The 16,257-nt window shown below is 47.0% G+C and overlaps 1 protein-coding gene across 1 annotated transcript in view; it reads left to right on the top strand.

Moving 5' to 3' along the window:
• Window positions 1-13,365, top strand: part of ITGA1 (integrin subunit alpha 1) — a 141,135-nt gene extending 127,770 nt beyond the window's left edge. Inside the window, exons 23-29 of the mRNA XM_090276123.1 lie at window positions 1,100-1,202; window positions 2,273-2,386; window positions 4,350-4,454; window positions 4,614-4,718; window positions 5,901-5,993; window positions 8,055-8,171; window positions 11,778-13,365. Coding sequence (XP_090132249.1) covers window positions 1,100-1,202; window positions 2,273-2,386; window positions 4,350-4,454; window positions 4,614-4,718; window positions 5,901-5,993; window positions 8,055-8,171; window positions 11,778-11,822 — 682 coding nt within the window. The 3' untranslated portion in view covers window positions 11,823-13,365. The remainder of the gene's footprint in view (window positions 1-1,099; window positions 1,203-2,272; window positions 2,387-4,349; window positions 4,455-4,613; window positions 4,719-5,900; window positions 5,994-8,054; window positions 8,172-11,777) is intronic.
• Window positions 13,366-16,257: the final 2,892 nt, after the last annotated feature.

Here is a 16,257-nt window from a genome sequence, read left to right as displayed (position 1 = left end):
CCTGATACAGGGCTGCCTTCGTGTCCCGTTCCCCATCTGAGGGCAGGCCAAGACCCTGAGTCCTTCTTACAGGGCCCCACAGAGTGTGGCCGTGGGTCCGGTGGGGTGGGACCCGGGCAGCCTGCCCGTCCTGGGTGCCCAGCCCCCAGTCATTTCTCACTGACAAGAGCTGTTTATTTCTTCTTTTTTTCCCTAAACTGTCCTTTCTCCTCAGAGCTTCTGCTCTATCCAAAGACCAAGCAAGGCGGCCCGCTCTCCTACTTCTAAATCCCCTTGTTTAAGCGGGATTCCAAGCTTTGTCTAAACACACGTGTGCAATGAATGCAGAAGTATGAGAATCTGTGTCAAGTTTAGTTTAAAAGCCTCATCACTTTGTTAATTTATTTTCTATGGCCTTTTCCTTTTACGGGCAACGAACACAGAAACGAGAGGTCTGTAGGGTATGCAGGCCGGTTTTGCTTGTCCCTCTTAGCCTTTAAATTGTATTGACTATTTTCTATTTTGCTCTGTCCGCTTCTCTTGGAACACTGACTCTTATCCCAAGAATTTTTTCATTTATTTAAAATCAAATTTTGGCAAACACTTATAGTTTTTATTTTTCTTAACTGAAACACTGCTTAAAAATATGTTTATATTACATTTTATTTTACTAAGTTCACCCAGAGATCTCAAAGAAGTAGTATAGAAGAGAGTAAATTTTTAAGTTTAGCAATAGATATAGAACTTTCAACAGTGAAAAAGCAACAATTTTTAAAAATTATTTAAAATTCAGTACTACTAAAAATACCAAGTTCTAGCCCGGGCATTCACAAAATGTGATATTAGTGAATTCATGGAATTTTTTCATTTGGTAACAATGAGACTTTTATTTTTTAAACTATACATATTTTAACATTTTAAGGCCATTTAAATATCAATGAGTACTGATCTAAATTATATATAATCCTTCTCACCCTCCTCAAAGGTTTGATATGAATTTGTCTCTGACTTGAAATTTCTGTGACTATTTTTTGTGTGCTATGAAGAAAGAAAAAAGGATAAGGCCAAATAAAAGTTAAACATTGTTGTGTTTTATTTTTCTTCTTCCAATTCTTTTAAGCTCTGCCAGTGAATACCATATTTCAATTGAAGCCAATGATACCGTGCCTGAAGCTATTAATTCTACTGAGGACATTGGAAAAGAAATTAATATCTTCTACTTGGTAAGAAGTTACCTTTAAGTTAGTATTTTAAAAAGTTATTTCTAATGTTTTTAATTAAATGAAAGTATGAAGAGACATGTAGAAACATGTTGGTTTAACAACCTCTATCCAGCATATATTTCTTTATAGTTTCTCTATTTTAAAATAATTTTATTTAATTGATCATTATGTTTGAAGCAGTTTTAAAGAGTTAATCCTCTAAATTCTTGATAGAAGCACACCATTAATTAGAATTATTTCCTAGAAAAAATAAACTACGCTTTCAGGAAAGCGATAGTTTCTTCTCAATGTAATGTTGCTCTGAGGAAGGGTTGTTTTTAACCAGAAAAAAATAAATGCCAGTCACCGGGTATGTGCCTTCTGACTAAACGTCAGGGAAGATGTGTCACGGGTGGCCTGATGCACCATGAAGGGGGAACTCGGTCAGTCGATGACAGCTGACGGAGACCGGGACGAGAGTGGGTCTGATTCTCCAGGACTGGACCAGCCGTAGTAGCCGGGGACGCAGTGACCCTCCCTGCGGGCGGGGCTGTGAAGACAGGCTGAGCGGGGGCTGGGCCCCCTGTACCGCGGGCTGTTGCCCCCTCGCCGGGGTGAGAAACGGTTTGTGGAACTGCGGCAGACTGGGGTGCAGCAAGCAAAATGGGCTCCCCTGTTCCGCGTGGCCCGGGTCAGTGTTCTCTCTCCTTTGCACCTCCCCAAAGTGGGGATGTCGGGAAGGATGCTGAACTCGGCAAACTGACAGAGAAAAACATTAATTCTGGTCTTTTTAAATCTCAGTCCTATTTGGGGAGTGGAGGGCTGAAGGGACCATACATGGCTCTGTCCGATGCCCATGGTCACTGACCATTGGGCATCCCTGTGTTTTGCTTGTCTGGTTATGCCAGTTCTCTGTGCCATGTCATAGACCGTCTGCATTTACTCGGTGGGCCCGAGATGTCACACGAGCCATCGTCAGTGAAGAACCGATGTCCTACGTAAGACAGAAAGGACACTGTTGGAAGGAAGAAAGGACTACACTTCTGTTCTTTTTCTACAGGATTACATTTCTTTTTTCTTCTTTCCTGTAGATTGGGAAAAGTGGGCATTTCCCGATGCCAGGACTTCAGCTGTCAATTTCCTTCCCCAACTTGACCTCGGATGGTTATCCTGTGCTCTACCCGAGCGGGTGGTCATCTTCTGACGTAAGTCATGGTGCCTGGGAAGCGTCATGTGCCTTTTCAGTTTGTAGTTGGGGTTCTCTGCTCTCCGTGCCATTTGTGATAAAGCGCTTTACCGAAGGAACACGGAGCGACATTTAGAAAACAATTTTCAATAATAATAACTTCCACTCATTATTTAGATGTATCAGTTCTCTGCAGCTGCCATGGTAACCAGTTGCCCCACGTCGGGCAGCTGAAAGCTACGGAGATGGATTCTCTCACAGTTCTGGAGGCCGAGAGTCTGAAATCTGGGTGCTGACAATGTTGGTCCTCTCTGGAGGCTGGAGGGAGCCCCCTGAGTTCTAGAGGCGGCTGTCAGCCCTGGCGTCCTTCGTTGGTGGCCACACAACCCCAGGCTCTGCCTGTCCCCCCTTCTCCGTCTTCCCACAGGGACACCTCCCAGAGTGATCTCATCTGGGGGTCTTCATTCAATGCCATCAGCAACGAATCCGCTTCCAAATAAGTCGTGTTCACAGGCGCCAGGGGTGAAGACTCCAGCATATGTTTGGGGGTCGCTGTGTGATCCATCGGCATAGATTTTGGACAACTACTTTCTGACTTAGGCCTGAATGTTCCTTATACCTTTCATTGGCCTGAGGGGCTCAAACACCTCTAGAAAGAGACTTCTGAGCTGCTTCTGAGCATGCAGAGTGCCCCTGTCATAGTGCAGGAAAGTTCCTCACTTACAGCAATAGCGTGAACACCCGACAGTAGTGGTGTCACACCCCTGAGTGCCTGTACCCCTGAAGGAGTCTGTCTGGTAGTGATTTGTTATGGCTCCGTCTTTACAGCAAAGAAAATCACGATGAGTCTTTTCAGAGTTTTTAAAAAGTTAAAGACTTCTCAGGAACCAGGAAATAACGGCCATGGTAGCCGCTTATTGAGTCTGGATGTTTTTCTAAAGTCAAGTTAAAAATAAACCTCTGGCATTTCCCTCCCACCCAGAAAAGCAGGGCTGTGAGAATGTACAGAGAATAAAACTGCACTTTTCCTGCTGCTCACGACTCTGTCTCCATCCTTTTTCCCTTTGATCGGGATGTGGAGGGTCCTAAGGAGGCAGGAGGTTTATCAGGTGGCGTCTAGGGCGGTCCAAGGGCAGCTCGTCTATAACGGCGGCCCTGGGCCATCCGCAGGCCCCTCCCTGCACCCCCTCCCCACACCAGCTTGCCCTGGGTGTGGAGGGGTCCCCAACGCACCATTGGGTGAATATAGAAATGCAGAGGAAAGTCTTGGTTTTATAAGTTATCGTGTGAGCTTTCCTATAGAATAAGAAATGTTCTTTTTTCCCTCAATAGAGCTTTAGTCTTTTGCTCCCACCCTCTAGTATGGCAGTTTACAAAACGAATGCACTGAAAACAAGTAGGACTTAGTCAGTGATTGATTCTCAGCCCTTCTCATCCCCTGGCCTGCAGCCTAATTACTAAAGCTCTGGGCAGACCCCCAAAATGTGGTTTTTGCCTATCTGACAAAAAAAAAAAAAAAAAAAAAAGGAAAGGAGTAATTCTGATCCATTCACGCCACATGGCTGTTGTCGTGTTGGCTGAGGGCATTTGTTAATTTGACAATTTACGGGAAAAGAGGTCGGTGCTGGAGGAAGCAGGCAGGCGGCGCGTGATTTTCAGGTCCTTGCGGGGCCCCGAGGGCCGCAGCGCGCGGGTCGAAGTCCCCGACGGCAGTAGTGGGTTTTACTGGCAGCCCTCCTTCTCCACAGCGACCTCACTGCTCTCTGTCACAGTTCAGAAGTGGCTCCGGGACAGAAATGACCGCTGTCCGGAGGCGGGCGCCCGCGGCTGGAGCCGAGGAGCCCCTTCCACCTCGCACTCGTGAGGACGGGTCTCCCTGCGTGTCGATGACTGTCGCTCACAGGGTCCCCGTGTGATCACGCCAGATCCCTGTCCCTCCCACGCCTGGCTTGCCCGATAAAAGGACTCCTTTCCTTTCTTAGAATGCGCACTGCAGGCCCAGTGACCTGCAGGACCCTCTGGGGATCAACTCCGGGAAGAGAACGATGATGCTCAAGTCGAAAGATCTCAAGCGGGGCACCTTTCTGGTAAATGCGGACACCCGAGACCCGTGCTCATTTTACCTCCCGCTTCCCAAGGGGTCACGTTCAGTGTTGACCTCAGACTAACCGCCATAGACCGTTTTCACATACTCTCTCTTACCGAATGTCGAGAACGCTAAGAGCTGCCTCTGAACATCCCAACAGGACTGCAGCGCCTGCAGACTCGCCACCATCACGTGCGATCTGGTCCCCTCGGCCCTGAGCCAAGTGAACGTCTCCCTTGTCTTCTGGAAGCCGACTTTCATCAAAGTAAGTGATTGTGTCGTTCTGTGAAATGACCGTGTTCACACACGTCCGTTCACGACTGAGCACGTGCGGAGCAGGCGCGTCTGCAGGAAGAACATGACACTAGACGTGTAAGACGGGGTGGGCCAGGCCCCAGCTCCACTTAACCAGCCCGCTGGGCCTCGGTTTCCTTTTCTGTCACTGTCTTCAAGCTCCCTTTCAGACGCGTGCGGTTTTCCGGGCTTCTTATCCCTTTTCTTTGCGTTTCAAAAGGTAGACACCTGTGTGATACCAACGTTTGTGCCGATCGTAATACTTCAGATCTCAGTTTAGAGACAGAGAATTAGAGAGAGAATCCTTGATACCAGGAACAAATAATAGAGCTAACGTACGTGATGGACGCATTGGGTTAGATCAGACTACCTGTCTGCACCTGTATCTGTATAAATAGGTACACACATTTGTGTATCATACGTATGTTACATATGTTCTGTAATACCTGTTAACACCTAATGAAGTCATATCCCTCTGACAACAAGCTACCTTAGGACTTAGGTCGTAGTTTGTATCATTTGTTTCTCTCTTAGAGGTATTTGATTAATTATGTGAAGTTCTCAGTTTTAGATTTCGTCATATTAAGTTCTCTTTTTTGTGAGAACCAGATTGTCGAATAGTGGCAATTTCATGTTTAATCCTAAACAGACTCCCACACGCAGCTCATGGTCGGGGTGTAGCTGTTTCATACCTAGCGACAGCAGGTGGGCGGGTTGGAGCTGTGTGTTGGCTAAGGAGCAATCTGCACTTGGCCCTTCTCCGCAAGGACCCAGGTGAGGACTGGAGTGCAGGAAGGCGGGGGGTGCGCAGCCCTCGCTACCTCCGTGTGGGTGCCGGCAAAGCCAGTGCTTCGGTCTCTCAGAAAAGGGGGCGGGGGAGTAAAGAATAAAGGGAGGCAAACCCAGGAAGAGACCTGACTTGGGGTGGGGGGCACACAGTAGAGTACACAGAGGACGTGTTATAGGTGTGTACCCTTGAAATCTATATAATTGTATTAGCCAACGTCACCCCAATACATGGAATGAAGAATTTTGTTATTTGGAAATAAAATCAAGCTTACAGAAGGGGCACCAAACATAGACGCCGCCCATATGACCAGCCCTCACTGTGATGAGCACAACGTATTGAAGATCAATCCTGTTTGCTTTTCAGACGCGTTTCTCCAGCTTAAACCTCACGGTGAGGGCGGAGCTTCGCAGCCACAACGCCACGCTGGTGCTGAGCCCTGACAACCAAAGGAGACAGGCAAGTGCAGCCCGGGGTCTGGCACCACCGCCCTTCCCTCTGAACTCCCCGGCCTGACGCCTTATAACGGCTCGGCACCCCTAACGCGCCGGCGGGGACTGCACTCAGGGACAGGCACCGTCCGCTTCCAACGAGCCCGGATCCACCTCGGGTGCGAGTTCGGTCTCGCTCTTCGTAAGAACCCGGGGGAAGCCGTGATATTTCCACTCCACGTGCCACGTTCGACTTCATCGCGCCTAACGAGCGCAGGAAATTGATGCTTTTACTTTCACCGTGATAACAAACAATGCATTTGTGATTTCCACCTTAGAACTGATATTTTAAAATGCAGTTGACGTCTGAAAAACAGGTTTGAAAAACCATTCTTTTACAGAAACTTTTCATACTGTACGGGAAGACGTCAGTTTTTTAAAGTTTTCTTCATTTAGTCATTGGGAAATTTGAAACAAAAAAAGTGTTATTCCCTAATACAGACTCATGCTTGAGTCCTTGGCAGAATTTAAATGGTTTGAGATTTTCTTTTCTCTTGTCTTGTTATAAAATAAAGCCACAGTATTTGTTAGAGCTGTGGGCACATCAGCACAATGTCCCTCATATCATGGATGAGTTTAAGTAGCCCATGTAGATATTACGAGTCATAAAATTCTATTTGGAAGCTACCTACCATTCAGTTGTTGTTTTAAAATTTCTTAATTTAAATTACTACTTATTTTAAATAATTATAATGACCTCTGATAAATATTCACCTGTAAAGGATGTATGCATATATAATACACAGAATATGTGCGTATAATGTTGACCTACTTTATAAGCAGTGCTTAGCCTGATAAATGCAAAGTTGTTCCACACATGTAGAAGCCAAAATTTCACCAGGAAGCACCAAAAACATATGAGTATATGTTACTGATATACTGGGGAAAAATACATTTGATTTCTAAATATGTTTTGTTAAAAATTTTTATAATTAGCTTTATTTTCCCTAACTGTTAGTTTAAAATTCCCCATGGATCTATTTATTCAACGTTTTATCCTAAAAAAAAAAAAAAAACAAAGATACCTGAATTGTTAAACTTACTTGAAGCGGTCACTTTATAATTGTGCGACCCCAGAGATGTTCACCGATCCCATCCCGACTTCCGTCCTGTAAGGTCAGGGAACCCTGTGTCTGGTCTCAGTCCGTGTTGAAAGGTCTGTACTCCTTCCTGCTCTGTGTTCGGTGCATCAGGGGGCCCTGCCCAGAGCCGTTCGGGGTTCGATCAGTAGTCAATCTACGTAAATATCTACCCCCTCGTCAGTTTCCTCTTTTACTCCCCATCTTCTCTCAAGTTAAGGAACTGAGATGTTTCCCCTTGAAGACAAAGGCAGAAGCTTGAGCTATTATTAGTCACCCATATCTACCCTAAACTGCTTTTTTCTCAGAAACCTAAGGGGTGGGTCCCAGAGCAGACAGGTGTCATTGAGGTCTGGATGCCTCACCACGGGAGCTTGAGTAGCTGGAACAGTTAAGACCTGACTTACAGATTCTGACTACCAGCTGCAAGAGACAATGTGATATAATAAAAAGCACCTTGGGGTGAACATATTTGTAAAAATTCATTTAAAGGTACCCTTGAGATGTGTGCATTTCACTGTATGAAAATTATACCTCAGTTTGTAAAAATAAATAAATATACAGCACATTAGAATAATAATTAAAATAAGAAGACCTACTGAGATTTTATGCCAAAAATCTGTGGCGACCCTCCAGCCTCGACTTACGCTCTTGGGACAGAGCACTGGAGTCTGTGAAGAAATCTTTAGATGTTTTGGTTCTCCCTGCATTCCATTCATCTATAAATTTCTGAAGGACGGGGCTGTAACGGTTGGTAACAGTAAATCTGACATGTTCGAGGCTTAGAATAAAGGAAGGGGGTTTTAAATGTAGACTGGGTGTTTCCCATGTATGCAGCAATGACTTAATTAGGCACGCTGTGGGAGGGAGGTTGTAGCCTGTGAGGACTCAGGGTGGGGAGTTCTCACAGCTGGTGATCGCTGTTAACAATCCCGTGTAATAATTTCCAGCTCGCTATCCAGATCTCCAAGGACGGGCTGCCGGGCAGGGTGCCCCTGTGGGTCATCTTGCTGAGCGCCTTCGCCGGCCTGTTGCTGCTGATGCTCCTCATCGTGGCCCTCTGGAAGGTGAGCGCCTTTCTAGCTCAGTTGTCAATGGCAGGTGGTAAAATAAATCGTGATTTGTCCGTGGTCGGGAATGAAAAACATTGAAGTAATGACCAAGACAAAAGAAAAATGTGTATCGTAAACACTGCACAACGTGACCCCATTTTTGTAAGAGAAAAAAATAGACGTATCCACAAATCACGAAGGATCTTGCTAGAGGTTGGATCCACAGGGAATGGTTCTGTTACGTCTAGAACACTGGAAATTTTAAATAATGTGTACGTTTCTCTTATAAGCAGAGAAGAATGGAAACGCTCTTCTATAGAAAAAGAAAAGGATGGATTCCTAGGTAGACTTAAGACTTTAGAGCAATAGAGTCATGATTAAGACAAGTCTTATCCTAATCACAAATTTCTAGGTGTCCTAAAAGTCAAACACTTATTTAATGTGTACACAAATATACAATGTTGTATGCGATGGTTTTGTGCCTGGGTGAGGGATGAGCATTTTAGTAATTAGTTGATGAAAGGGAAATCGTATAGTTTCACAGAGTTCTATTTCAAATTCTCCTGTAAAACTGAGCAACATCTGTTTCCTATTCAGTAAAACCCTATATTTACCTAGATGTTTTGCTTAAACAGAGGTATGCAGAATTTTTAACCGTCATTTTTAAATTAAGTAGAATGGAGTTGATAGTTTAATAGAGAATAAAATCCATAGAAGAGCTGAATTTAATGTTCTTCCAACTAACATCAAATTGGCATTTAGTCTAGCATCCCATCACCCTACATTTTACCAATTATTTTAAATAGCTAAACTACATGAAAAATACAGATTGTGGATACATGCCAGTTTTCTTTTCCTTTCCCAGTATTATTTTGTATTGGTTTCGGGTGCAGCATAGTGATTCCACAGTCATCTGCTTTACACAGTGGTCCCCCAATATTTCTAGTACCCCCAGCACCACACACGGTTATGACAATATTCCTGACCAGTTCCCTGGGCTGGACTTGATGTCCCCGTGACTGTTCTGTAACCACCAGTTTGTCCCTCTCAACCCCTTCCCCTCTTTCACCCATCCCCCCAACTCCCCTCCGCTCTATATTTGTTTTTCATATACCTGAGCGACAGAATTATCTTTTCATCAAATAGTTTAAGGAACAAATTTCTCTCCCGTCAAATTACCGAAGGTTCTGATCATTCCTGACTCTGATAATAGCCACGTTCCCCTTTTTTTTTGGGGGGGGGGGGTGTGTGACTCTCGGAGGAGAAGATGAGCAAAGCCACATTAAAGATGTAGGTCAGCAGTGGTTGGTTAGGAACTAGAGTCTGTAGCTTTTGTCCCGCCAAGTCTCTGAGAAAGAAGTGTCCCCGGTCCCAAACTCTCCAGCTCCTTCCAGCTTTACAGGGATCAGTGCTCTGTCTGCAATGCCGGGAGTCGCCACACGGTGGCACGCGGGGCCCGGCCTGGCCTTGCCAAGGATGCACTTGACCTTCCGCCTGTGGTTCCTGCGTTTACAGGCCCCCGCAATACAGAAGGTGTCTTCCTCTCGCTGTCTTTCCGGGTGTTCGTCCCCTCTGAGCGCAGCGCTTGCCCGTGTAGTTTTAGGAGGCGAAGAGGGAAGCCAGAGCTGATGCCTGGAGAGGCTCTCCCTGACCACGTACCTCTGTTAGAAACAGATAGATACGTGTCACCCACCTGCTTCTGCATCACCCGTCTGAAAAAGCGAAAATGTACAAATACATCCGAGGGCTTCCTGGATCCTTTAGGACCCGGACAGTCCGTTACAGCCTTTGGCCCGACCCGACCAGCAGGGCGAGTGGGTCCAGCCCCTTCGGGGAGAGCCCGCTGGGAACGGGGGGGGGGGGGGGGGGGGGGGGGGCGGCAGGGATGGGAACAGCAGGTGCTGAGCGCTCCCCGTGTGCCAGGCGCCGCCTTAGGCGCTCCCCGGGGAGAACAGAGTGAGACCCCGCCCCGCAGGGGCCGCACGGGACCCATCACCTTCCCCACCGAAGGTCCGGGCTCTGTACTGATCCCGGAGCGGGCCCCTCCGTCCCCACGCTGTCCCTGGGGGGCGGCCGGGGGCGGGGAACGTTCTAGGCTTTCATACGTCAGTGCATGCGTGTTCATTCGACATTCACTGCGTGTGATTGTCGTGAAGCGTGTCCTTCCTGCCGGAGCGCATTTGATCGGCCCCTGCGCTATAGGGTGAGATTTCCGGGAGTGTAAATACAATCACTGCGTAAGTACGAACAGGAGGGAGAGGAAGGCGAAAGCCCCCCGAAGGCTGGGAGGTGAAGACAACCTTGTTTCACATTTTGGCTCGTATGGCCCCACCCACCTGGGAGCAGTGAACTGTATTGCGCCGGTGTCCCCCTCCTCTGCCAGCTCCCACTACGACCCAGCGCCCCGGGAACGGGTGGGTGCGAAGGTTGAGGGAACGGGCTTAGGGTTTACGGACTACACGGAGTGTGCGAAAGAGGGGGTGGCTGGAAGGAGCACAAGGACAGGAAAGCAAGGGATCGAGAGCAGGCGGGGCAGGTCGGAGACGTTTCCTAATCCGGCACCTGCTCTGGGAAAGCCGAGTCTGGTGTCTTTCCCCTGGGGGCGCGGGCGCCAGTTCAGGGGCTTGTCGGTCTGTGAGTTCATAATGTTATTTGGCTCAACGGAACAGGCCCGATCCCTGGCTGGTGCGGCTCCGTGAATGGAGCGCTGGCCTGCGAACCAAAGGGTCGCGGGTTCGATTCCCAGTCAGGACAAAGGCCTGGGTTGTGGGCCAGGTCCCCAGGTGGGGGTGCACTAGAGGCAACCACATATCGAGTTTCCCTCCCTCTCCCCCTCCCTTCCCGCCTCTCTAAAAATAAGTAAAATCTTTAAAAAAAGGAAAGAAAAAGGAAGGAAGGAAGGAAGGAAAAAAGAAAAGAAAGAAAGAAAGAAAGAAAGAAAGAAAGAAAGAAAGAAAGAAAGAAAGAAAGAAAGAAGAGAAAAAAAGAAAGAAAAGAAAAGAAAGAAAAGGCCCGAGGCATCTAGGAGACCCCGGTTCAAAGGAACACGGACGTACTGTTTTTTCCTGCTCACGCCTTCTGTCCTCACGCTTCCTCATTTACCACCAGCCAGATTCCGAGTAATCCTTCCCTCCTTTAACATTGTGTATGTTTTACCACTTACCTCCTCGAAGTCCTCAATTGTCCGTTATTTTTAAAAACATATAATTCCCTTGCATAATTTACCACCAGGTTATGATTAAAATAATACAGCAGCACCACACTTTCAAAGAATTAAGTCCTTGTCTTTGCTTGAGCTGTTGGAACCCACTCTCAAATCTTAAAATATATATGTACAGGTTTTTAAAAATACACCTCTCTAGGAACGTTAATTCTTTTTAATATCCATGTTAGACTAGGTTATTACAAAGGTCTTTTCCAGTCCCTAAACTTATTTTTATTATTCTGCATAATAGAAAATGAACAAGTAAATCAGTTGTCATTTCTGATCCCCAAAGCATAACAAACACTACATATTTACTTGCTAACAAATTATTAAATTAATTTCTATTCAAGGAAGAGTTGAATGTGTTATTTAAATTCAAGTAATTAATTGTGTTATGTTTGGTATTCTCTCAACAGATTGGATTCTTCAAAAGACCACTAAAAAAGAAAATGGAAAAATGAAATTTTTCACAAGAGAAAAAATAATTATTCAATGATCTATTCTCAGGTTTGCCTCAAATATGTGACAAGAAATTTATAAATATAATAAAAGACAGTCACATAAATATATATAATCCATCAGGGTTCGTCACTTGGAAAAATGACAGATCAAGCAAGATCCAAAAACAATACCATATATCTTCTATAAAATGATGAAAAATATTTTTAAATAACTCATTTTTGTTGAGTATTTAAGCAAAATTACAGTGTTTTGAAGATGAAGAGTAACCTGTAAAAATATATTTATATAATAAATCACCATTCATAGTATTTAAGGAATGCATTAAAAGAGTTTTATCATTGAAACATTTGCATTCAGAACAATATAAATTAAGCTTTTTCTGTTGGTTCCCGATTGATATACATGCAGCAGGACAGTTAACATTTGTTTAGTAAGCGCTAAGAAGATCACTCCCACCAATTCCGATGAGAACCATTTCCCAGGTAGAGTCTACGCAGGGACCGAAACAAAATGAAATCACAGAGCATACCTTTGGTATCTCTGTGTTGGATTCAGTACTTGGACGGTTTTCTTTCCGAAGTGTTTGGAAAATAGTGTAATTGAGCTGAAATTCTATCTGTGATGGAAAATCAAGATAGACTTGTTTAAAAGCAAGGGCACTGAATGGGCTAATTTAAGCTTCTACAAAACATGCTTAATTTTGATACTGAGCTCTGAAGCTCAAGATTCTTTTATACTGAAAAAAAGAGACATGGAGAGCAGCTTTGTGTCCTAACCGTGATGTGTCATGAACGGCCACATTGTATGGGGGTGACGCAACATGGTTTCTGACCGGAATGTCACTGAGATGCTGAAGTCCTCTTTGCCGGGCAGCTTGGGGATGTGAGCGGGCCCGGGATGTCCGAAAAGGCAGGCATCTTCTCCGCTCCGTGGTACACGGTTCCTGCCAGCCCTCCAGCCACGAGCACTCGGTTATCCTTAATTTTTTGAAGGTGTTTAGTTTCCCAGATGCACCTCTTCTTTTCGTGGGAAGGCAGGATCCCAGTTCCATGCGGCGCTGCACCGGGAAGCCGCTGCCTCGTGAGTGTGGCATGTCAGTATGTACGCAGAACTCCAGAGGTGGATGTTACAGCACCCCAGGTTGGAGAGCCCCCACCCGCAGAGATGTCGCCTCGCCTTGGTTTGTGCTGCTTTGTTCTTGCAGCAATGGCTACCGTGCGCTGGGCTCTGCCGCAGCCTCGGCGCCCGGGTCGCTGCGTTTCTTAGGAGAACCGCGGTGAATGTGTGGTGGCCGCCCGTGGGAACTCCTGCTGTAAGATCTGCTGACGCTTCCCAAGTCCTGCACCTCTCCGTGTGACGGACCCCCGCGAGACCAGCGCCTGCCGCCACCCAGGAAGCCCTGGGCTCCGCTGGCCTCAGAGAGCGGCAAGTCAACAAAGAAATCAAAGGCCTTGGATTTCATGTTTAACCGAGGAATTATCTGAGGACCCAGGGCCAGGCTATTGGACAGCTGTGCACAGGGACATCTAAGGTCCTGACGGTCCAGGCTGCGGGAGGACAGGCTGGGCCTCTCCAGGGATTTGGTTTCCTCCCGCCCGTGTGGCCTGGGCGGCATCGTCCACATGGCGTTTCCTTCGTTCCTTCTGTCTATCTCCAGGGGCAGAAACCGCCTCTCCACCCCGCAAGGCGTTCTTTGGCCACCAAAGCGCAGGCCTCTCCTATTCGGTGCCTCCGAGGGGCGCGTTCTCTGAGCGCAGCTGCCTTGGCAGCTCCGCTCCGCCCTCCGCGTGTCCTCAGAAAGAATCTCACAGGTAAAACGGAATCACGCTCAGCGTCTGTGACTCCGCAGAGCAGTCACGGAACCGGGAGCGTCGCGTTCCAACTCAATCCGTCGTGAACACAAAGGGGGAAGTGGAAATGATGGGGCTGTGACCTTGGTAGGAAGGAGAGGAAGAGCTGATGGGCCGGACCAGACAGCTAGTTATAAACCTGGCACAGTTTTTAGCGGATGTCATTTCTGGTTTTTAAATAGAATATTTAATAAATCTGATACCCTCTTTCCCTAATATTATCATTTGTTGAGACTTATGTGTGCATCTGTGTGTACATGTCTGTGTATATAATTATGCGTGAACACGCGTAGAGACACTAATTCAATACAAAATACCTCCATGAGAGTTTACAGGCAATTAACACAGGGAAGCTACACCCAAAAGAAAATTTTGATTCATCCACTTTGCATATAGTTTTCATCTTCATTGGCATTTAGAGTGAGCACGCAGCTGTGCAGCTAAAACACATAAATGCAGAGGCTTCGATTAAACAGACCAGGCGACCGATGTCCCAGGTTATCTGTACAAATGTTCCCAAACAATCAATGATAAATGTACTAAAGGTCATCGTTTTATTTTAAAATAGTTGATAAGAAAAGTAGGTGACATTTAAGCCTATTAATTTATTGGCTAAATTACGTCACAAAATACTTTCTTTTTTTAAGTTTGGTATTTTTAAAAATTGATTTTTGCTTATCCTGTGAACTGAACTATGTATGAAGTCCCTTTTCTGACGGAAATTATTGAACCCTCCAAAGGGAGAAAATTCCTGGTTTACATCATCGTCCACTTCCCATGTGCTGAATAGCCTCGCCAGGGCCGTGTCCAAGCTACTGACATCACCCTGACCAGCTGGCAAATTCCCGGAAAACAGACGTCAGCGCTCACGAACGAGGATGAGCCAGCGTCCGCAGTTATTGAGATCATATGACAACAATCAATTATCAGATATAGAGATTTAACATGGACATGTATACATGTGCAAACACACAATATAACTCTATTTCAAATGACTGTGTAACATGCTGATCTCAAGCCCAGTAGATATAACGCCACAGAGTTCCGTATTCTTCGATTTTAACTTCTAAAATTATAACCTTCCTTCACTATCAACAAAACGGTATGAACTTGCAGGAGCTAGAGTGTAGTTGGAAGCAAGAATAGACCCCGGCTGACAGTGAAGTCAGGTCCACACACCACAGAGAACCCGTTTCACCACCTTTAGGAATCCAGGCCCTGGGAACAATGATGGAGAAGGTCGTTCTTTGTAAATTTTTTAAGTTCTCTGACTCAACTTGAACCTCAGTGATCCCATGGATCCAACATGTTCAGTTATTTTCCCTAAGCACGAGATTCACAGAAATTTAATCTTTGACATTTTCTGTAAGTGTTCTTGGAATGAGGCCGTGGAGAGAGACCCAAAAGCTGATGTTCGCTGACCATAATAATTTTACCTGTGAATGCACATTTGTCCTTCCTTCCCTTTACAAAACCAACACGTGTCCGCGCGCCACTGGAAAGCAAATACCTGTGCCGGAAACAAGGCTGCCGCACGGGGCTTGATAAGAGCGAGGCGTAGAGGGGCCGTGCGTGGGAAGCCCGGGCCACGTTCTCCATCGGCTCCCGCCCCCCCACCCCCCACCCAGGGCCACAGCCTGCCAGGGGAGTGAACGGCCGCCCCCACTCTCCACGCACTGCGCTTCGCCCGGGACCGTCTTCGTCACGCGTTGTGACGAGCTGCGTGTGAATTAACCACCTTCTGAGAAAATGAGGGAAGGCCCAGGCCTGAGCGGGGCTGGAGTGCCGGGGCAGTCACAGGATTGTGCAAACAAAGAGGCTTCTGGCTAAGCCGTTAGAAAAGATAATATTCTATGCACCCCTCATTTATCTGGAACACTTCGCCAGCCCCTCCTTGAGACTTCCCCCCGAGGAAGATGTTCCGGAAGACTCCTGGGGACAACTGTCGGGCACAGGTGTGCTCTGCTGGTGCAGAGCCCGGCCTCGGTGACTGGGTCACTCACACAGGGGTCAGTCCTTGCTTCCTCTGGGTCTCTGAAGGGGTGACGGGTGTCGTGGGGCCACAGTGCAGTGGACTTCAGTGATGGACAGACCACTGTGGGGACTGTCGGCAACTGAGCTACAGTGGGGGCTGGTGGGGCGGAGCCCTTCCGTGGGTCCCCACCCGCACCCCACAATTCCATCCCCACCCATGGGAACAGGAGTCCCCAGAATGAGAGAAGGTGCTTTACAGCCCTCGCGGGGACGCTGTTATTAACTAAACACCCTGGCCATAAGTGGGAGGCGCTTTTAATGCAAGTGCAGCTTCCCGGTGAGTCCCCTGGGCAGCCCCCCCTGTCAGGCCGCTGCCCCCAAACCCCTTCTGCAAAAACCTGGGCAGGCCCAGCTAGGCCCGGCAGGAGCTCCCGGCACGCTACCGAGGCTGAATAAAGGCCGCCGCCCCTGCTGGAGAACAAGGAACATGGACTTGACCTCTGACGTGGGAACCTCATGAACGAGTCGGCATCTTTGGTCCTCATGTCAAAACTGACCTTTGAATTTAGGAATTCCAAGTAACAGCCCTTAACGTCAGCCTAGAGGAGAC

This window comes from Furipterus horrens, unplaced genomic scaffold (genome assembly GCF_987537825.1).
Source record: "Furipterus horrens unplaced genomic scaffold, mFurHor1.1.pri manual_scaffold_5, whole genome shotgun sequence".
Taxonomy (NCBI): domain Eukaryota; kingdom Metazoa; phylum Chordata; class Mammalia; order Chiroptera; family Furipteridae; genus Furipterus; species Furipterus horrens.
This window is presented reverse-complemented; position numbering and strand designations above follow the sequence as displayed.